Genomic DNA, 22,203 nt, shown 5'->3' with positions numbered 1-22,203 from the left:
ACATGCTGACATTAAGCATATGTAATGTTTATCATCTTTGCTATCTTGGCTTAGTCTATTACCAAGTTAACATTCACTAATCAGCACCAAACTCAAAATAAAATTGAGGTTGATGGGAATGTCATTTTGCAAGTAATTAGTCATGAACCAAAGTACTGGACATATTGAAATTTTGACCTGATGGTGGCGCTAGACAAAATGTCTGAGATTACCAAAGTTATAACAATTCATCCTGAGGGGGATAAGACTGTCAGTGCATCCAATAGTTGTTTAGACATTTCACTCAAAATCATAAACTCGTGGCGGCACTAGAGCAAAAGTCAGCGGATCACCAAAGTCACTAGGACAAAACTTCATGAAAATTCATTTAATAGCTGCTGAGATATTTCAGCCTGCACCAGTGATGGACCAACCAATACACATCCCTAGAACCATGCTGCTAACAAGCCATCCTCATGACTTTGTTTTTGATGTAAAAATACAAGAACATACTTTTTTTTCTTTTGCATTTTTTGATATACTGCTGTGAACAGTGACTTTGAAAACAAGCCAACAAGATCAAAAGTTATTTTTCATGCCATTGTGACTTTAAATTGTCAGTATGTATGCAATAACCCTGTTGTTCTCTTTGTGCTGCAACACACACAATTACACACACAGCATCCATATCTTTCATTGTTCACTCTGAGCTTTCACCCTCTTTCTTGTTACACAAGTCAACAGATGAATTGACTGACTGCATGATCGATGGTGGAGAATAAAGGTGAGTGTACCGGTTCATTGTTGGCAGCAGCAGCATGCTGAGTCTTTTGTTGTTTAATGAGCTCTGAACTCGGAGACTGACGATGAGGGAGATAAATTGGTGTAAGTGGTCGGGGAGGATTTATGACAGTGTGACTGGCCTAAGAGGGAGAACGGGTTGTGGGGAGGAGGAGGAGGAGGGTTGTGTCTAATTTCAGTGGGCGAGTTCTTTCTCTGAAATAAGAGGCAAAACTGTCCAGGCAGATCTACGGTCAGCTAATTCCATCAACAGCAACCTTGACCATGAGAGCCTATGTGTGAAACTGATCTAAGGCTGTCTATAGTAACATGCGACCCAGCTACATTTCCCAGCATTCATTCAGCTAAAAGAGCATGTCACTGTCGACCTTGTGATTCCACTTCTGCCTCAATTAGCGAACCACAAAAACGTCATTTAATCGTTTAGTCAGATGATCTTGCAACTCTGATTTCATTTTGTTATTTGTAGGTTGTGAAACTGAAGTGGCTGCAGACTGACCACGTGACTGCTGCTGTATGCTTCGTCATTCAGGAAGTCCTCAGTTAGCATCTGTTGAGAGCTGCAGGCATAAACACCTGTAGCATATCTGCTGTAACAGCTAATAAACATCTTTCGCTTTGCACGAAACAGCTGAGACTATAACAACGGCTTTTGTCGTACACTGACTGCACAAAATCTTAATATGACAGTAGGGTGTCTAATCAAAAATACATAAAATTACATCTCAGGGTTAGATGAAGTCAAAGATTATTATATTCTGCTCACAATTTGATATTTTAACTAGAGCTAGCAATGCTCTGGCAGAAGACTGCAGCTTTTTTAAGCCATTATAAAGTACATAATGATATCCTCCTGACCTCAGACCTATTATAAGAGACCTATCATCTCAGCAGACTTCCAACTGACGACTGTAGCTTCTGCTTCCACTAACCTATAAATATCTATTGCATGCAGCCAACATTCGGCCATAACATTATGAGCTTAGTTCACTTTTTTATAAAAACAGGTTCAGTGTTCAGTTTGTCTCATTACTACAGGAAGCTGAATGATATAAACGATGCATTTGAGTCTGACACCATTAGGACCCGAGGTGACATTTTGGAGATGTTCGGTCATGTATCCTCTGTGTGTTATTTGCTACTGAGGTCACAGACTTGGCAACTTGTGGCTCTTACTCATAAACACAAGTCTCCATTTTCAACACCAGCACTGAGTCTGAAGAATAATAACTAAATCTGGGATGGTTGCTGCTTTGTACTGCATCACCTCAAACATGGTTTGGTTCAGATTTGTTTGCTTGCACACACACAAAACTGCAGACATATCTGTAATTGAGGTAACACCACTGTCAACCAGGTAATTTTCTATAACTAATCCAGCTTTTTATTCTATTTACAGACCCACAGGACCGCTCTGATCAGATCAAGATGGTTGCTCTCAGAGCCCATCATTCATCATTTTCTACTTTCACTCGGTAGATTCTGACACCGCTGATGTATCGTGTGTCTGCTTTCGCAATTACGACACTCTGCAAGAACTTTTCTGTCTTCAAACTGCATCCCAATTCTCATAAGAACTCACTTGCAAAGCTCACTGGAGACGTTCTTTCATGCTAATAAAATACAGTGTATATGAAGAATATGTCACACGCGTATGCACGCAGACACACACACACACACTCCTTAGCCCTTCCTACGGCCTCCCAGGGTTCCTGCGACTGCACTAAAGCAGTTTATAGAAGCCTCCCTACATGGACACAGCTTCTGGAATAGCAACTGCTATTTGATCTGACTGCTAGCTCTCTCACCTCTCCACTTACGTTTAACCCTCAAACACATACTCTATACATGCATCACACAAAACAGTTACAGAGCACTGCACTAATTAATCCCATTATTTTTTACACAATTCACCTAGGATAAACATTAAAATTTTGCCAACGTTTAAACGTTTGTTTTGTATATGTCCTATTCACTGGACTGTAATGCTAAGCTGAGACTTTATGAAAGTGATTCATGAAAAGAATATTTAGACATAAATTAATACTCTCTCATAAAGTAGTGTGCACAGGAAAGGACTCTTAACTTTACTCTTTTTGTTTTGGGTATAAAAGTGGCCTTGTCAAATTTTTTCTCACTTTTTACCTCATTCAAATATCTGCACAAAAAGATTCTTTAAGTATTCTGTTACTGTGAGTTTTCTCTTTTTTATTGTTCACAAAAATATTTTAAATACTGAAATTGAAAAATCACAAATAATCTTGATTGGTAGACTCTTTTTAGTCCCTGAAAAAACGGTATGTGCACTTCACTGGTCGAGTGAGTGAAAATATGCTGAGAGGACCAGAGACCAGCTCAATAGGGTAACTGTTCCTGCACTGTGATCACATGACCCTGACAGAGTGAATCATGGGAAGGAATTTAAGATTCCCTGCTCACCCAGTTGCATTTGGGGATTAGGTACTGTAGCCCAGGCATTCAGCACAGTTTAGTGGAGCAGGCCCAATTCTGTGAATTACAAAACAATTGCAATTTCTTCATTAATGGTCCCAGTGGCACTCAGTGAAAAATTCCTTTCTATTGTCCTTTTGTCCACTTTCATTAAAATCACATCATTTCTAACTCTAAAAAAGAGACCTGGATGAATACATCCCATCTCCGATTAGAGAGAGCAATTTACAATGCACCATGATTATGAAACACCATATCTTGGCTGTTAAGGGAACACATGTCAAATTCATTAGCACTGGTAATGTGATAATGCATTTTCAGTTAGACTGTCCACTGGCTTGATGTGCAGCTCACATACATTTTTAAAAACATGTTACAGTTTTATCAAGGACCATAGGAAGATGGAAAGGGTAGAAACCTCCATGTTATCATGGCTAAACCATCTTTCTTGATGCACTTTTTTCCCACCAACTGCAACTGACAGTGCTACCAGTTTATTGTGCCTGACGGCATTTGGAAGGAGCCGAAATATGTGTTTCTATAAGCTGCTGTTAACCATAATCATTATCAAATGAAGAAACCGATGTTTGCAGAGCTAAATTTATTGCCAATCACTTCTTCAATATTACCTACGGAGAGCCAGTGTTTTAGTATTGTCTCACAAAACATCAGGTAGGAGGTGAAATCAATGACCCTGTCTGGCTGCTGCAGTACTGGCTGAGTTGTTAAAAGTGCAAAATGAGATTAGACGAGAATAGATTTGATTACGCAGCACCCTAAGATCTCTCCTCGCCCACACAGAGAGACATTACATTAGGTTGAGTGGGTAAATATCACATTACTGAATATGACTTTATAACACCTGAATCTGATGATGATCACTCTTTTGGCCACTTCATTCATTTTACACCCTGTGGAATAGAAGAGAATCAAATAGAACAGAAAAAGGGAAATATAATAAGTTTCAGTGCAAATCTCTTAAGAAAAAAAGCATGGAGAAAAATGCTTGAAGGCACCAATGCTTTTGAGTTTTTACAGAATAAAAATGCATGAAGACTCCTGTTAATCCTGGGAATAAATGTTGATAATTAGGCTTTGTGCAAAAAAAGACAACTTAATCTGCCCCAAGAAAGATGCATCAGTCCCATTTGTGGTCATTATTATTAATTAACATGGTACTTACACATGAGATTGAGTGATGACACAATATTTTATCTTAGCATACGATTGTATTGTGACAAAATTTGCAAGTATATTTTTGAAAATTTGATGGGAAGATGATTTTGATTAGTTTTATAAATATAATTATATAGCAAAATCAAGACAATAGTGTAGTAATTTTCACAATATTAATTTAGCATTTTACCATACAATGTTAAGTATAAAACCAATAATGTACAACACTTCCATAAAAAATTGCAAACTTGAACATGAGGGAGGCCTGATTTCCTATGTGTTTGTGCATGTGCTTATGTATATTCTAAGCATTCCTCATGGGGGTAACAGGTCATCTGAGCCAATAAGGCTGTTAATAATCCTATGTAATGGGTATTTATAGGTTATTGCTAGCATAAGCTTTGCTAAGGAGCCAGTCATTCACTTAGTCAGTTAGCAGCTGAACTCTTAAACTATGTGAAACAGAAGATGAACTTAGTCATAGTGGTGAACATTCCTGGTGTATTGAGATTTGCTATTTAGTTTTAATATTTAAATACATTATACAAACAAAAAGTAGCCAAACTACAACATATGAAGGTTATTTCAAGTACTGGCAGTAAGGTGTACCAGCATACAACCATGACAAACGCAATCCTCCTTTCTCTAATGAATAGCCTCTTGTTCAGCATTACACATGGTCTTGTGAGTGCAGTCCTCTGCAGCGAGTTAATCTTTAAACAGGTATTGATCCTGCTTAGAACATCCACTAGTTTTTGTAGACTTGCTCAAGTAAGACCTCTCCAGGCTGTCAGCCCCACATCTAAGTGAAGCAGACATCAATAAGCTTTGAGAGTTCATGGAAATATCTACTTCTGTCCTCAGCTGGCCTATTCGCCTAATCTCTTGAATCAGCCTGACAACCCAGCCTTTCTTATTTCTAGGATTACAGTTACTTTGATAAAATGAAATCGCAAAGACAAGATGTAGCCAAATGTAATCACTCTGTCCTTTCATAGCTCATTCCATCTGACACCCTTCACCAGATGCAATATCTGACATGATATTTGCCAACTCCTATTAAATTAAATTCGTGGTCCAAAGCAAGCCATGAATCATTTAGCTAGCAATCCACAAGAGCTGCTTCATGATAAATATAAACCAATGTCAAGATGTACAAAGATTCAAACACGCGCATGGGCACCACACACACACCAAGCACACACTATTTCTAATGACCAGTATCAGATTCGGGCATCACTGTGTGTTGACAAACACTTTACTACTGCGCAAGTGGTGAGCAGCTTTTTCCACTGAAATTTCAAGGACAGAAAAGAGAACAGGTGGAGCAAGGATTTCCTTTCATATTCATTACATTGCGAAATGATGCACTGGCTATATTTATGGGCTGATATCAGCTCCTTAAGCTAGATTTTACATGCCGAGAAGAGCAATGGAGTACGATGACTTACTCCCCTGGGAGGTTGAGAGGTGACGACTAAAGAGAGGGGCTTGCCTGGCCCAGCAAGGTTTTTCAAGGCCTTTATATATCGTCTTATATATTTAAAGATTGACAGGTGCGAGACAAAAAAAGAGGAACTATTCTAATAGACAAAAGACAGAAAAACAAAACAAAGTGTGCCATGGACACACAAAGAGGTGTAAAGGGATATTTCAAAAAGGGTGGTGAGAGGAAGTGTTCAACCTTACTGAAGAAAAGACAGAGCGACAAGAAGAAAGCAAGAGATGAAGGTAGGGAGGGAGGGAGCGAAGTTGGAGCCGAGCAAGTTGAAAAGTATTTTTAGGAAGATGTTTATTTGTAGGTCTGTGAAACCAACCCGGGGTGTATATCTACCAGCCTTGCCATCTCTCTCTTTCTCTCTCTGTTACCATCTGTTGAGGTCTCTCAGCCTGTCACAGTGTCTCAGCACTATAGGTGGGGGGACATTTTGCATTGACAGAACTGCAGATTCGATGCAGTGCTGTCCGAATATGCCATGCTGCATTTTTGCTGGTCTATGATGTTGTATACTACAAAAATGCAGATTAGGTGTTGTTAGATTAGATTAGATTATATTAGAATAGATTAGATTAGATTAGATTAGATTAGATTAGATTAGATTAAATTAAATTATATAGATTATATTAAAATTATCCCTGTGGACTAAAATGCGATACATATAAGAAAAAGGATATAAATTTGATTCAGTACACTTTTGGCATGGATGGATAAATTTAAATAGTGTGATTATTTTTAATATTGATATGTGACACACTGTGAGATAGCCACAAAGTACATAAATTAAGAAGATAACGAGGAATAATTACATTTTTAAAGATTAAAAAGCCGGGCGACTTAAAATTCTGCTTATTTACTTGTTCAAACACTGTACAAAGAGTGTACTGATGCCTGTATCACCCGACTTGTACACAACATTTAAAAAGCATGCAATCATATAATAGCAGAGGAAATGGCAAGACACTTAAAACCCAACTGTTAAATTGTATTAAGTAGAAATACACAAAAAACGGTCTTTTGGTTGGCCTCTTGTGTCCAGTTTGCTAATCATGATTTTGCATTTGGGACTTTTTCTCTAATAATTACATTTAAATCTGAAACATATTTTGAACCTCTTTTGACAACACTAACTGTATTGAAGACATTTTCAAATTTCTTAAAGACTGTTATATTATGTCATATTATATTCGACTGGAACAAAAAATATTTCATAATAATGGTAGCCAGAAGTCACTATTGTATCTCTTCTACAACTTGATCCTTTATTAGTTGTATTTATTTATATAAATGTTATTTTCTAGTACTGTATACTTTCATACATAATTCTTGATTTCTTTAACCACACAATATGAGCAAGTGCATAAGTCACTTCTGAAAAAGTTTTTGGCTTTAAATTTCTTTCCTTTGTGCCACTAACTTAATATTTTTTATGCCAGCTAGATAGAAGAGTTAAATTATATGAAAATATGTTCAATACAGGCTTATATTTGTCTGTACAAGTTCTGGGATGTGGGTGTAACGTTTCCTAGCTACCTTAATTTAATCATCAATGTGTAAATTTCAAAAGTAAAAACAGAGTAAACTTTGGCTAGGCTTCAGGGTTGAATTGTATTACATATTACTAATTTAAATAAATGGGCATTTTTTCACAATAGCCAGGCCTGAAATACTCTCTAGACTTACTTTAATATCATAAAGTTTGATACTGACAAAAAAAGTTATAACTTATTTGTAATGCTAAAACATAATAGATGATCTACCTGACATTGTTTTCAGCTTGAGCTCCAGGAAATCTGTGGTGGAGGACGAAGACTGGTCATTTCTTTGAAAAGGCTTAACCAACATGGCGTCCATGGCGTTGGAACCAGTAGAACAAACGTTTAGCTAGCCGACGAAGGACTATAAATATCTCTCCACTTATCTGAAATATTGCGTCGACAGGACAGGCTGTATTAGGTGAACATTTAAACAAGTGATAAAACTGCGTTAACTTTTGCGTGTGACGCTTCTGTCACAGTTTACCTGTGTCAGTTATCTTTCAGCTCCGACATTAAACGCACCTATCAGGCTCGTCTACAACGCGATCAGGCCAGTTGGTTGCCAAGGCAACGCCCGGCCTCTTCTCCCGGCTAGCTTAATGGGGCTAATAATAACAGGCTAAAAAAGACTTCTTCCTAATATTTTTTTCTAATTCTTGTATTTAAAATTAGTCAATAACGTGGAAAATGCTATTTTCTTTTGAGTGTATATTGTTAACTTAAAACATGGACAAAATAACCTCCAAGGGGGCCCTGGGGCAAAGATTTGTTGTTGGGCCCCCACTGACCTCCATAATACAAGGCACCTTACTTCTCAAGACACCCAGAAATGCAACCAGTCCTTTAAAGCTGAGATTATTAGTTGATCAATTGATTAGTTGATTGACAGACAATTCTTTGGGTTTTTGACTGTTGCTTGGACAACAAAAGCAGTTAAATACATTAATCTGGGCTTCAGAAAATAATGATGGGCATTTTTGTTTATTATTTTTCTGACAAGGAAAATCATTGTCAGACATACTGATAATGACAATAAATGTTGGTTGTAGTCATACAATATTCCTGTGATGGAGTGATACTACCTTTGTCTGAAGTTTTCTGTGAAAATGAAAGCAATTTGATAAAATATAATGACACAACACATGCACTCAATATAAAATAAAACAACTAAGGACTGTCTGACCATGGGTCAAAAGCTGAAAGATGGAGGACCTGATATAGATGATATTGTGCTCCATGGTGCACATTAATATACCCTTTAAAAAAATTGTGATTAATCAAATTATGTGCTAATATAAAGTAAACATGGATCTTTTGGGGACCCCAGGCAGTTGCACACTTTGTCCAGTTGATAATCCTTAGCCTACTTATGTGGCCTAAAATAGCATGTGAACTGACTTAAATCAAAATGACTGTAGTTAAGTTTCTCTCTGTCTTCTCTTCAACCCTGCCTATGCACTCAGTGTTGCTCTAAGTAGGTTTAATGTTGTTAAAAACCTGATAAACGTGTGTATTTTATAAGTTATGATTCAAATGAAGGATGAGGACTAGGGAGGGTGGTATTATATTTAGACAGTCTTCGCAAGGCAATCAGGGGTAACTGAAAGACAACACTAAGAAAGTTCCACGGCCTAAAATATCTGCCCATGCAGCTTCCAGCAGGACTGAAGTGCCAGGTGCGAGGACAGCTACAGCACAGATGCCCAGTTTCATGTTGGTCTGTTATAGACTTTACAATCTTATGGGGAGGCCAGTGATTAAAAAAAAAGAAAAAAAAAAGAAGAAACAATCCTATTTGTCATGTTAACATGCTAAGATGCACTTGTTAACAACGTGAGGACATGGGTAAATCTGTGCGTAATTACGCACGGCGGCACAAACGTAGCCTGCTGATCCAAGCCTCCAAATCCAAACCTACCTTCCTCTGCTGCTTCTCCCAGGCAGGGTCCAGCAGGAGGTCCCTGTCCCAGTCCTCCTCTTGGGTCATATACGCATCTTCATGGGTGATCGTATAGGAGTTGCTGTATGTAATATGGGTTTCGACAGCTGTCATCGTGCCGCCTTTGTCAGGACTTCTCACGTCCCCCTCAGCTTATAGTAACAAAAAGTATTCAGCGATAGAAACGACGACGACGCCGTGAGGGCAAGAACCTCCTTGAGACGAGGGGTCTCGCTTACAGGGGGAGAGACAGTTAGGGGCTGCAAAGACCAGACTCCACTGGTGCGAGGTGCCTGTGCGGAGGTGGTGCTCCCACTACCAGAAGACCCTGCTGGCCGGTGCTCCTTTCCTGGTCAAAAGTGGCACACGTGACCGCACCCCAATAAGTATGGGAACCGACAGCATGGGTATCAGGTTCTGACCCTAATAAGGTGTAAAAGGCGGGGTAGTCTCCCGCGAGCAGGGTTAACAGGCTTCTGAATGGTGAGGAGAGATGTCAATTACGCCCCCTTACCCTAGCGAGGTTTTTATGGCCTGTGCCATGCACCTGTTGCTGTTAGTGATCCTCAATGGCAAACCCAGGCCTCTGTAGTTGCAGCTTATACCTCTCCCAAAAGAAAGGACTGAATCATGTCTTTTAATCATACATGATTAAAAGACAATCTAAGATATTATTTTTACATTACATTATTATCTCACTCCAGGAAAAACAGACCTGGACTTGCTTAACTGCTGCAAAGACTGACAGCAACTCAAACCATCTTATTCCACACTGCTGAAGATAAGGCTGCAGGTAAATGCATAGTTTACACTGTTTATTTTCTATTATAAAATAGACTGCAGGGTATCCAACAATCTATCAAGAGCTATTCATGCCATTGTATATTGTAATTACAATAAAAGAGATTCAGGCACTTATATGAGCTAAAAATGAATTTATTCATGATTTGCATGCAGATTGAAAAATGCCTCAACATTTTAAGAAATACAGGTTAAAAGGCATATATATGCAATCCACAACCATACAATATAATTTGTGTTTATATCAGGATTTGTGATTCACAGTAAACATGTTGACGCAAACATTTCATCTAACATTCATCAACTACGATCCCAGCCCCCCCACCCCCCATCCTATCCCACCCAATCCCATCCCATTCAACTTTGTGCTGGAACAAATTCTGTTGAAATGAGCAGATCCAGATTGCTATCCTCTCGGGGTGACACATTACTCGGTCACCCTTGATGTGTCTTTGGAAACTAGAATGATTTATATCATAATTAATCAGGTATTTAAATGTAACTACACTCAGCTTGGTCCATTAACCTACTTGAGGACGCTTAGATACCGTGTGACTATTTGTGGTTACCATTAGGTACATCACTGTGCTGCTACTAAGCTGAGGGAATTGATCACTGTAAACATAATGCAACAATAATGCAAGTTTTGATAATAAAATGGACCACAGAAAAAGATAGACTTGGCCTCTGGTGGCTATTAAACATACACAGTCAGTGATGGACAAAATAACAGTAACACCTCAGAATATAATGCAGGCCAATACACCACCACCGCACCCTGCAGCACCAAGAATTACCTCATTTTTATACAAATTCTCAATCGAAATTAAACTAATTCATTAAGGCAGGGCTCCTGTATTGAGCTGTATTGTATTCTGCAGGGGTTCATGTTGTGTGCATCCCCTGTAGCTGAGGTAATGGCTGAGGTATGACTCTACCGCTGAAGAAGGATGAGCAGCAGTAGAGTCTGATATCTGTGATTCCCGTCTGTGCTAGAAGAGCTAGAATAGTCATGATCCCATTAATGAAACCTACTGAATCTCCACTTTGCAAACTCAAAAAGGCAATATGGTCTATATGGGTTGTGCTCAAACCTAACTGGAGTGGGTTGTGTTCCAGATGCACACACTTGCACATCTCAGCTGCTGCAGGAGAACAGATGTAACCTGCGGGATCCCATCAAAAAGAAAACAAAAAGAAAAAAAAAAAACATACACAATACAGAGACGTGTGCATATAGAGCATCTGGATTACAGTTCCTCATCTGTCCAAACCACAGAAGGCAGAGGGAGAGTGGGTGAGGAAGTGGAAGTGGGGAGGAGGCTGCAGCGAGCTTTGGCTGTCAGTAGTGTGACTGTGAATTCAGAGCAGGTGGGGGTTGGGGGGTGTGTGTGTGTGTGTGTGTGTGGGGGGGGGGGGTGTATTAAGAGATGCGTGGCTGCATTCACCCAAGCACAGAAAAGCCCCAGACTCACAAGCACCTGAAGAAGCCTTTAGTGAGGAGTTGGGAGAGTGGGGAGGATGAGGTGGCTGCAGGAAAAAACAAAACTGGAACACCGTGCGTCCTGATCATGGAGGCCAGGAAGGGAGCCAGCGCTTGATCTGCTCACTCTGCTGCTGCTGCATCGTTTAGAGAGGAACTCTGAGGAAAGACTAACTTGCAGTTGCATTGTTTTTTTTTTCCCTGACATGTATAGTGATTCGATGCTGTGAAAAGATTAAGACTAAATTTTAGTAAACGAAGACGATGTGCATCCAAGAAACAAGAGACCTAAGAGACGAGGCAGCATTATCAGTACACACTGTGGACGATAAAATGTCCGGTTTAAACTGGCCTTTTTAAGAATAAGATTTTGGCCTCTATAACTATTATTGCAATCAACAATAGGGTCCTCCAAGATCAGGAAGGTGAGGTTAAGGAGCACCTTCCACTACCAACTCACCTTATGATCAGCTCATCTATTCATTCCCCTCCTTCTACCCTTCCCTTTGTTTGTTAGGCAGACAGAAGACACAACCCTCTCTGCCGTGACTCCATCTCACATACTGAGAGCCGGTGAGTGTGGGATCGTGTGTGCGCGAGGGCTAAGCTTTCTATCTCAGAGCACATGGACAATCTTAACAGGTGAGAACATACATACAAGTCACTCAAGAGCACATATCCAGCCAGTCCAGCTGATCACAGTATTACAGGAATAGAGCTGCCATCCCAGAAAAGTCTTATAGGAACCCTGAGATTGATGAGAATCTACAGGTCAGACTGGCCTCATACCTATAGGCCTATCTTATAGGACGTTTCTGATTGGCACACAGGCTGTGAGGGACCCAAAGGTAAGGGAATTGTTGACCTCAACAGGAGGAGGTTGGTTAATCATTTTTTGATGCATTGAAGCTAAGTTCTTTTGGGAAACAGGTGTTAAGATCCCTTCCACAGCCATGTGGAGCAAACCCAGCATTCAACAGTTTTAGCAAAGCGATCTGTCCACCATTGTAGTCTCTCTGTGTCATGTTACTGAGTCCGGCGGCGGGCCACCACACACACATTGTCCATTGGCACGCCCAGGCCTCTATGGTAACAAAGGAGGGTGGGGAGGTTGGGTCAGGTGGGTGGTTCTGGGAAGTTGAGTCCGAGCCAGAGCCACGAACCCAGATCCAAGGTGGCGACGGCGGTGGCGGCGGAAAAAAAGCGCTGTGTGTGTGTGTGTGTGTCTCTGTGTGTGAACGGCGGAGAGGAGAGGCGCATAGGGACAGTAGGGTGGGGTTGAGGAGGAGGTGGAAGGAAGGGGGGGGTGGGGGGTGGGAGAAAGGGAAGGAAGGGTGTGAGGGCGGCGAATACGGCGGTGGAGAGGAGTTGACTAGCGGGCAAGGGGGGGAGGGTGGGGGTGTGTCCGCATGTGCCAAGCCTCACCGATCAATGAAACACCACCAAACAAGTTCTTCAGACATCCATGCTCTCTTTCTGTCTGTCACACACACACGCACGCACGCACACACGCACGCACGCACGCACACACACACACTCCCTTTTACTCACTAGCAGACACCAGCAGGGCAGAGAGGGCACAGTCAGTCGCCTTGTATGCTGATGCGAGACAGTCAGTCTTGTGAAGGCGGGGGTCCTAGCCCCACACCACCCTACCCCGCCCGCCACCCCCACCGAGGAGAAGCCCAAGGCTGTAGGTGTGGCACTGCCATTGCAGCAGAGGAGGAGTTACGGAGCGGGGAGAGGGGTGGGAAGGTGGTGATGGCAGAGGAGAGGGGGGGGGAGGAGTGTTTGGTCAAGGCACAGTCAAAGGAGGGGCGGCAGGTGGGGAGAGGAGAGGTCAGTGCTTTTGTTTCTGTTTTGTTTTGTTTTGTTTTTTTTTTTTCATTTACCTTGGTGGTGAAGAGAGAGAGAACAAGTTCCCACTGCGTTGGCGTCGCGCTAAAAGTCGTCCCCATGGCTCAAGCCGCCACGCTCACGCACGGCTGCACGCTGGCCGTTCCAGGTGGCACGGTGACCTAATTCAGTTGAGATAGTTAGTTCAGAGCTGGACTGTCGCGGGGCTTTTTCTTTTTTTTTTTTTTTGCGGCAAAGTTACAGATTATCACACATGCAGGTCTGAGAGTAGAGTGGACACAAAGACACACGGAGGGGGAGAATTTGGTGCAGCAGGGAGAGACCAGACCAGACCAGACGCACACCCATCAACCCCAGGAACAGGACTGCTCCACAGATCAAAATGCACCCAGGCCATTCTATCTGTATGCCTCTCCCCAGCTCTCAACATGATTTCACAGTGTGTTTTAAGTCCTTTCTGCATTAAAATCAATTTTTCTTTTTTAAAAAAAGGACCATAGCAAGCCTTTCTTGCCAGAATTCTGTTCTGAAATGCATTTGCTCGAGCAAACCCTTCCATACAAATGTTGGCTTGCACACAGTTTGAGAGGCTGGAGAGAGAAAGGAGCACCAACCCGCACTTACCCTGACCAAAGAGAGCAAAGCTGGGCCAGCATCTACACCTGTCTCCCCCTGGGTCCCCAGTCAAATGGGTCTGGTGGTCATTTTACACAAGAGAAACAGATAGTGGAGAAGAACAACATAAACAAGAAGAAGGGGAAATGTCCAAACCCTTTGCTTTCTTTTACCACAATAGCCAGCCAAACATTCTTTATTATATAATAAGGTTTATAGTATACATATTCTCAATAAAAAGCATGCCGATTTTTTTTTTTTTTACTTTTCTTTTGTCTTTTCCTAAAAAAAAAAAAAAAAAGAAAAAAAAAAGGCAAAATTAAAATACTTCTCTAAAAATAAGGTCTCAAACATGGCAAACAAGACATTTCGCAAACCACATAATTCTACAAAGGATGCAACTGGTATGTGTTTGTATATACGACACAGAAAGATTACACTGTGAAATGCAAAAGTCACCGAACCACTAAAAAAACCACAGGGGGAGAGGGAAGGAAGGGGAGGGAGCGAGGCAGTAAGGTGATTTCAGATGGTACGTCTGTGTGTGCATCAGACCGCTGTCAAATGGTAGTTGCAAAAAAAAGAAAAAGAAAAAAAACAAGGAAAACTTTAACTGTTTGTTTAAAGTGATTGTAGAACCAGATGGGTGGAATTTCCCACTCAGGACAAGCTCAGAAATGTGACCTCGCAAGTCGAGCTTTTGTTATCCGGATGTAGCAGAGCTCACCTATCAGACACCACAACCAGATAAAAAAAAAAAAAAAAAAAAAGAACACATACTAAACATTTTTTGGCAATTACAATCTGAAGCAGGTCTGGTATTTATTTGGGGAAAAAAACAAACAAAAAAAGAGGATAGCTGGGGCAACTGGAAGACACTGCCCCACCTCTCACTTCATTGGTGCTATCGTTTCTGCTTAAAAACTAGCGGCTAATCGTAAAACCCGCGAGGCTCAATTTGTGGCTTTTTTCAAAACCCTATGATATGAAACAGAAAGTAATACACGAGTACAAGTCCACGAGAAAGCTTCGTAGCCTTCTGGATACTAAGCTCATTGAAATGATTAAAAAGTAATGTCAAAAAAGCACTTAAAAATGGGAGATCCCTCCACTTAATGCACTTCACTCAAAGCTTATAGGCACATAATTGAGCTTGTCACATATCATCATGATTCCTAACAGGACGCAGTGTAAAGATTCTTTGTAAACAGCTCATTCAGTAGTCACACATGAGTTTTTTTTTCTCCCCCCCCATTTACAATTCATCACAACCCAGTTTGACTTGTATTACGTATTATTATGTAAACTACACTGAAAAAAACAAACAAAACACGTACACTATTTTAAAAAGAAAGGCCTCTGAACATGAAGGAGGACTATCTACAAAAGTCACTGTCACTGAAATCCAGCTCCTCCCTAAACTGCTGATCCTGTACCTTTACGAGGAGCAGGAAATAAACTGCTGACTGGTGTGGAATAGAATAGAATAGAACAGAATAGAATAGAACAGACTCTACACTGAAATTTACTGTCAGAGGTAGGCAGCTGTAGTTAGAAAGAGAAAGAGAGGTGAAGCAGTGTCTTTCAGCGTTGCAGTTAGAGTAAAGGTGAGGAAGGGATTCAGAAAAAGGGTCGAGGAGAGATCCAAACATACATTACAGTACGTGTTATGTGTGCTTTAGGTTTTTTCTTTTTTCCTGCAAGGCGCAGTCCTAGCTGCTGCGTTTGTGTGCTGCAAGGTCAGGAGCCTGCACATCTCTCTCTCTTTCACTCATTCACACACACTACATCCACTTCACATTCAAGACAAGCAATCCCCCCAAACACATCAGTCTTGGTTCTGTTGGATACAATGCAATGCAGCCAGTACACAATGTGTGTTTGCCTGACTTCCCATCTGATTACATTACAAATCTAAAGTCTTCAACATAAGGCAAAAAAGGTTTCAAATTAGCTGCCCTAACTGATCATCTAGGCCTAAGGAGGATGGCTGATAGGTTTAAAACCAATGTCTCTTTTATCGTAGATTTGGCCATAGAAAATCATAACTGGGTTGCGGAAATAAAGGCATATGAAACGACTGACTGGGTCAGTCTAATACTGGCACAAGTGTGAGACTGGCACGTTAAAAAAGTAAAACTGAGAAGCACAAAGAATGCCCATACAACAGATGAGAGCCTCCCTTTCATGGCTGCACTGTGTGTATGCAAACAGGACCAAGGTTCGCTGATCAAGTCCCTCATAAAGCAGGTTAATAAACCAAGCCCCCAGTTTCAAACCCAACCCCACACACTTAGAGCCCCCAGACGCACACTCACACTCACATACACACACATACAGCTGCTGTAAGGTGGTCAAGTTTGGGGTGGAAGAGGAGATGTGGGGTTGGGGGGGGGGGGGGGGGGGGGTCAGGGCAAAGAGGGAGGGATGGGGGCAGAGAGTTGTGTGCGACTATCGGAAGGGGGGCTCAGGCGTGTGAAGGGAGAGTTCGGGGCGGCGGAGGATGGCCTCCTTGCGCGTGGGCGGCGGCAACGGCGGCTCATACACCCTGGGCGCAGCCATGGCGGCTGCCACTGCCGCAGCAGTGGGGACCACTGGCCTGAGGGCATCCAGCGTGGCGACCGACTGGGCTGACATCGCTTGCACAGCAGGGACTGCTGGCATGGCCTGCACTCCCGGCATGCCAGGGATGGCTGTCACTGTGCTCGGTGGTGGGTAGGCATACTGGAACTGAGGGTACTGCTGCAGCTGCTGGTAGTACTCAGCATAGTACCTAAGAGAGGGGAGGAGGGAGGAGAATGGAGAGGGGTGGGTTAAGGGAGGGAGAGGAGTGTACAGGTAGGAAGAGGGACAGCAAGGGCGTTGATGGTAGCACTTGGCAACACAAAGAGAGTAACAAGAGAGTGATAAAGCAAACAAGAAAATGCAAAAAAAAAGCATTAATCAGTCCTGAGACATGAGCCCACAGTGTTGTAAAGCATGACTCAAGTCATGTATAGTGGTAGAGAACATGAAACTCTGGTCCGTTGTTTCAGTGATGCTGTATAGTTGATCGTAAAGACAATCAAAGATCATCTCCTACCTGGCCATGGGGTCCTCTGCAGCCTCGACGGCCTCTTCTGCTGCTCGCCCAGCTGGTGTGGGGAGCAGGGGTCGACGCGGCTTGGCTCTCTGGTACATGAACGGCTTCATCACAGGGTCTGGTAGCAGGGGCGCCGACCTCCGTAGGGGACTACGGTCCCTCTCACCCGACTTTGCCACAGCCGCCGCTGCAGCAGCAGCAGCAGCCACTGACTGCTGCTCAGCCACAACCTGCTGGCCTTGGGCAAAGTAATGCGCCTGCCTGGCTGCCTCAAAGATGGCTGTAGTAGGGTCCGCTGCTCCCATGGCGCTTATGTGAGCATAGGCTGGTGTGGCGGCACCATAAATTGCTGGAGCTACAGTGTAGGCGGGGTTTACCGCAGCCGCTGCTGTTGGCATTTCTATTCCAGGAGCAGCAGTCAGATAGACGGGGGGGTTGGCCACAGTTGGGGTGTAAACTGGAGTCGAGTAGGCGGCAGCGGCGGCGGCAGCAGCAGCCGCCGCCGGGGATGCAGCCACCTGGCCGTAGATGTTGGGGGCCATCGAGCTGTACACTTGGGTGGCGCCTGATGTGAGAGCTGCCTGATTGGCCACCGTGCCATAAAGCTGATTGGCGACATTGGCACCATACACCTGACTGGCAAGGGCACCATAAACAGCTGGGTTCACTGGATTTCCATCAGTGCGTGTGCCTGTGGTGATCCCAGTGAGAGCCGCATACGTGGGATCAAAAGTGGAGGTGTTGTAGACTGAATTGTGGACACTCTGTTGGACCTGGAGAGGCAGTCCGGCGGCTGCAGCAGCAGCGGCGGCCAGGACCGCTGCCTGACTCTGGTACTGCTCCAGAGAAGGCTTCCCCACAGGGCATTCTCCAGCATAGTGGCCCTGCTTTCCACAGTTAACACAGGGGATTTTCCCTGTCGGTGCCTGCTTGCTGGGCTGGACCTTGGACAGCTCTACAGACAGGGGGCGGCCCTTAAATGAGGTGCCATGCAGGGCCTCGATGGCCTGGAGCGCATCTTCCTTGTTTTCCATGTGAACAAAGGCGTAGCCTGCGGAAGAGGAATGCCTGGCTGTCATTGAGCGCAGGGACAACAATTAGGATCACAGTGGCATTGCCACAAGCACTTACTCACTTATTACTATTACCTCCACTAAAGGAAACCACCTCACTAATCTTTACAACAAGCAGGTGGGAGATTATCTTGTTTTGCAAACTGAGAACTTTGAACGGGTGTATCATAATATATCACGTAGCCAGACTCTTCACTTATGTTTAACATCCACAGGCACTTAAAATCTCTCAGCAACTGCAATAAAACTGAGATACAATCTCTTACCTGCACTAATTCACTCTTACACTAACTCCACAGTTGTACTATCATCAAGCACAACGTGGGAGAAAAGTGACTGGGAGCATTTTAAAAACATTTCAAATGTTACCAGGCTCTTCACTCACCTTTGACTTTGTCACACTCAAGAACTTTTCCAAACGTCTGGAACAGCTGCTGTAGATCTTCAGTGGTGCACATCCCACTCAGATTACCCACGAACACCTTGGTGGAGTGCAGCGGCCGTCCCCTCGACTCCTCCACCACCAAATTCCGGCCGCGAAACTCCCGTCCGTTGAGCTCCCGGATGGCGCGCTCGGCGGCACCCTCGCCCTGCAGGTGGACGAAGGCGAACTGTCGCAGCACGCTGCAGCTGACCACCTGGCCATAAGGTTCGAAGATGGCTGACAGCTCCTCTTGGGTGGTGTCCAACGCCAGGTTGCCCACGAAGAGCTTCACAGTGTGGCTCTTGTCCATGGCGCTGCAGAGATACAGAGGAGTGATGTGCTTGACTGTGGTTAGAGATAAGCGAGAGGAAGAACAACACAGCGGCCGTAGATGTAACTACTACTAAGTGAGCACAAAGCCGCACCTTTGGCTCTGTAGTAGTCTGACAAGAAGGAGGAGGAGGAGGTGCTGGAGAGCAATGTTTGAACACAGGGGTTGACTGCAGTACACAAGGACATGGCTGACCCAGCTATTTACTTTCTTTTGCAGGGCTTAAAAATATCTGTGGGGGGGGGGCTGTCAACTTTGGATTAATAATAAAGATCATTTTTTAAAAAAGCAAGACTTACAAGTCTTGCACCATTTCTCCAACATGAAAAATGTATTTACTCTCCAGAGATTAACCAAACAAAAGACGCTCTAACCACAAAAGCACAAAAATTACTTATGTAAGAAACTGTTCTGCTTTAACTCAAACTGAAAAACATGCAGCAGCTTGTAAGTTTGAGGTTATAGTTGTACTTGGAAGGGGAACAAAAGTTCAAACAGGAGACAGGAGACCAAAGGTTCAAAACATTCAGCAAATCAACAAATAACCTATCCAGCATTCTCTCAAATAAAATAATGCAATAGCTCGTGATTTTGAGGTTAAAGTCTTAAATGCACTCGTGATAACACATGAATAACATGCTAGATTAACATTCAAATTTCACATATGAAACACCACACAGACCACACATTTGCCTGTGAGCTGGCCATAAACTCAGATTCCCAACAGAAACCAAGGAAACACATTACATCTGTTAAAATGTTCACTATATCTCATCAGTCAGAAACCGCTCCTCAGAGGAGGCTGTGATTACCTGTACAGCAATGAGTCACACACTCTCTCTCTCTCTCTCTCACACTCACACTCACACACACACACACACACACACACACACACACACACACACACACACACACACACAGGAGACAGTCAGGGATAAGGAGCTCACTGTGCATCAATTCACATGCCATGTACTGTGTAGTGATGATAGCTGGTGATTGAAGCAGCGGCCTCGTGCTTCCTTGTGTCCTTTCCTCAACAGCCTCTAAATCTACACTTCAAACTGAGGAGTGTCGCTACAGGTTGGCCAACACCTTGTCTTCCTCCTGGACAACCTTTATGGTTGGCTGTAAATCGAAGGGCAGTGTGGAACACGACACCAGAGAATGACATTTCTATTTTTTGGTTAAGACTCCGGTCAGCTGCCACAGACTTTTAACTACACCTCCTCCACCTCCTGCTGCTGTCCATAGAAAATATGTGTTTATCCGCTTCACTGTTGTCTGCACTGCACATGTGTGTATGTGTCTATGTGTGTGTGTCTGCCCCGTGTTACATATGGCTGCTGCATTAACTCTGGGTTCATCTCAGGCACAACCAGAAGAGAAGCTGGTTTTCTGATGACGCAGCACGACGCTGAGTCAACACATTTTCACCGCTGGAGTCGTTTAAGCGAAAAGGAAAAGAAAAAAATAAAACATGTCGAAAATACACAAGTGTACACCGGTTGGACTGGTGGGCCTGTTGTAACACACTGTCCACGTTTGCTGGAAAACTGTGAATGGCGAGACGGGATGCTTAAAGCAAAAACAAAAGGCGAAAAACAAACCACCGAGAAAAGAGTCAAAAACACAACAAAACCCAAAACACTTATTTCACCGTGTTAGACTCAGCAAGGGTGATAAGCACGTCAAACCTGATCACAATAACTGGCTCTCTGTAGGAGATCGATACAGTGTATCAACACACAATCACATTTTTTCCGCACTGGACTGGACACAGTGTAACACCGAGTGATTCCCGTGCAAACCACACGGTCGAATAGTCCCTGACTCTAAAACACACCCGAAGAGAAAACACTTGAGCTTTAAGACGAATCGGATTTAATTACCTCCCATGCGGCTCGGATGAGAATAATGCTGCAGAAAAAGGCGATTAAATAAAAGGATCTACCATCTTACCTAGGCGGTGCTGTATTTCAAAATGGTAGCGCCTGCTTCCGTTTGAGTGTCGGGCATACTGCTGGAAAGGCTGCAGAGGGGGAGGGCTGAGGCTGAGGCTGCTGCCGCCGCCGCTGCTGCTGCTGTTGCACCTAGAGGATGCTGAATCCTCATAAAAAAAAAAAAAAAAGCCTCATCAACTGACTCATACACATACATATTCCCCACAAAGCCTGTGTGATAGGTACGATTTTTGCCTAGTGAGGACACAATCTGCCCCCCCCCCCCTCCTCCATGTTGGCCCCACCCTCTGCCGCTTTCTCAGACAAATACACACACCGGTTATCATTGTCTCATTAAGGGTTGATATAGGTAGGTCACATCCAGATCATCAGTCTTGATGCATTGTGGGTCAGGCGGCGAGGGAGCAGGGTAGTCGTCTGGAAGGTATGTTTTAAAGCAATTTGTTTACTGATCAGTTTTTACCTTCACCTTTACAGGTGCTTTAAACAGCCTGTTGCCCAGGCCTTGCAGGCTGGATGACCTGTTTTTGAAGGTATGACTAGTGGGTTTGTTTGAATCCTGGAAAACACGTGGCATTAGGTAATGTGAACACATTTTTACACATTGGAAGTTCATAACCCTATTGAGGTAAAAGTTATCTTGCAGTTTAAGCGATGTTTAGGTGTGTATGTATGTATGTTTATAATGTGTGTTTGGTTTATATTATACCGCAGTTGCATTGAATGCCCTGTGGCCCTGACTGCTGGTGCCCCTCTCCCCTTCATTGCATGTGGTGGTTTGATGTAACTGTGCACTTTGTGTCTGTCTTGTGTGGTTTGGTTGTTTAGGTGACGGCCCACGTGTGTCTGTGGTGTCCGGATATCCTGGTAGCACTTAGGTAAAACCCCCCCTACATGTCGCATCTACAGATTCTGAAGTCACAAATTAAGTTTATCTTTTTCCAGAACATCCATGGCAGGTTGGTGTTAGCATGTTGTCTTTTTTAGGATTGTCTATGATTTTTATCATGTCTGTCTTTTATCATATTTACTGTCAAATAAATTTCCCATCCAGAGTCAAAATCCATGTGGTGTTGTTGCTATTTATGGGGAATCCAATATGAAATTGTATTAGTTTTCCAGAGCTTTTCTTCCTTGAGGCCTACCAGCCTTATAAAAAGTCCTCGGTTCCACCTGTGTAAGCCTGTTTAATTT

The 22,203-nt window shown here is 43.1% G+C and overlaps 2 protein-coding genes across 7 annotated transcripts in view; both read right to left on the bottom strand.

Annotated features, from left to right (window-relative positions):
- actn3b (actinin alpha 3b) overlaps positions 1 to 9,742 on the bottom strand; it is a 35,452-nt gene extending 25,710 nt beyond the window's left edge. The window contains exon 1 of the mRNA XM_056368501.1: positions 9,362 to 9,742. Coding sequence (XP_056224476.1) covers positions 9,362 to 9,496 — 135 coding nt within the window. The 5' untranslated portion in view covers positions 9,497 to 9,742. The remainder of the gene's footprint in view (positions 1 to 9,361) is intronic.
- Positions 9,743 to 10,297: 555 nt separating this feature from the next.
- Positions 10,298 to 21,240, bottom strand: rbm14b (RNA binding motif protein 14b). Of its 6 annotated transcripts, XR_008826578.1 has the most exons (6): positions 21,008 to 21,240; positions 18,679 to 19,031; positions 17,221 to 18,292; positions 14,148 to 16,911; positions 13,559 to 13,684; positions 10,298 to 12,750 (listed from the first exon to the last, which is right to left on the bottom strand). XR_008826578.1 is itself a non-coding variant. In XM_056368695.1 (4 exons), the coding sequence occupies exons 2-4, from the start codon at positions 19,025 to 19,027 to the stop codon at positions 16,590 to 16,592; spliced, it is 1,743 nt and encodes a 580-aa protein (XP_056224670.1). In that variant the 5' UTR covers positions 19,028 to 19,031; positions 21,008 to 21,240; the 3' UTR covers positions 10,298 to 16,589. The 6 variants fall into 6 exon arrangements, 3 of the variants coding, with proteins under 3 accessions (XP_056224670.1, XP_056224672.1, XP_056224671.1); XR_008826576.1 differs by having other exon boundaries at positions 13,559 to 16,911; XR_008826577.1 differs by having other exon boundaries at positions 10,298 to 13,684.
- Positions 21,241 to 22,203: the final 963 nt, after the last annotated feature.

Source organism: Seriola aureovittata, chromosome 23, assembly GCF_021018895.1.
Source record: "Seriola aureovittata isolate HTS-2021-v1 ecotype China chromosome 23, ASM2101889v1, whole genome shotgun sequence".
Lineage (NCBI taxonomy): Eukaryota > Metazoa > Chordata > Actinopteri > Carangiformes > Carangidae > Seriola > Seriola aureovittata.
Note: the sequence above shows the minus strand (reverse complement) of the source record. Positions and strands in the feature narration are given on the sequence as shown.

Bases quoted from the DNA above. Each gene is read 5' to 3' on its own strand.
- rbm14b (XM_056368695.1), bottom strand. From the start codon at position 19,027: ATGGACAAGAGCCACACTGTGAAGCTCTTCGTGGGCAACCTGGCGTTG. The intron at 18,293-18,678 runs GTGAGTGAAGAG...GCTCAATGACAG, and splicing joins TGAGTGTGACAAAGTCAAAG to CCAGGCATTCCTCTTCCGCA. The intron at 16,912-17,220 runs GTAGGAGATGAT...CCCCTCTCTTAG, and splicing joins GCAGAGGACCCCATGGCCAG to GTACTATGCTGAGTACTACC.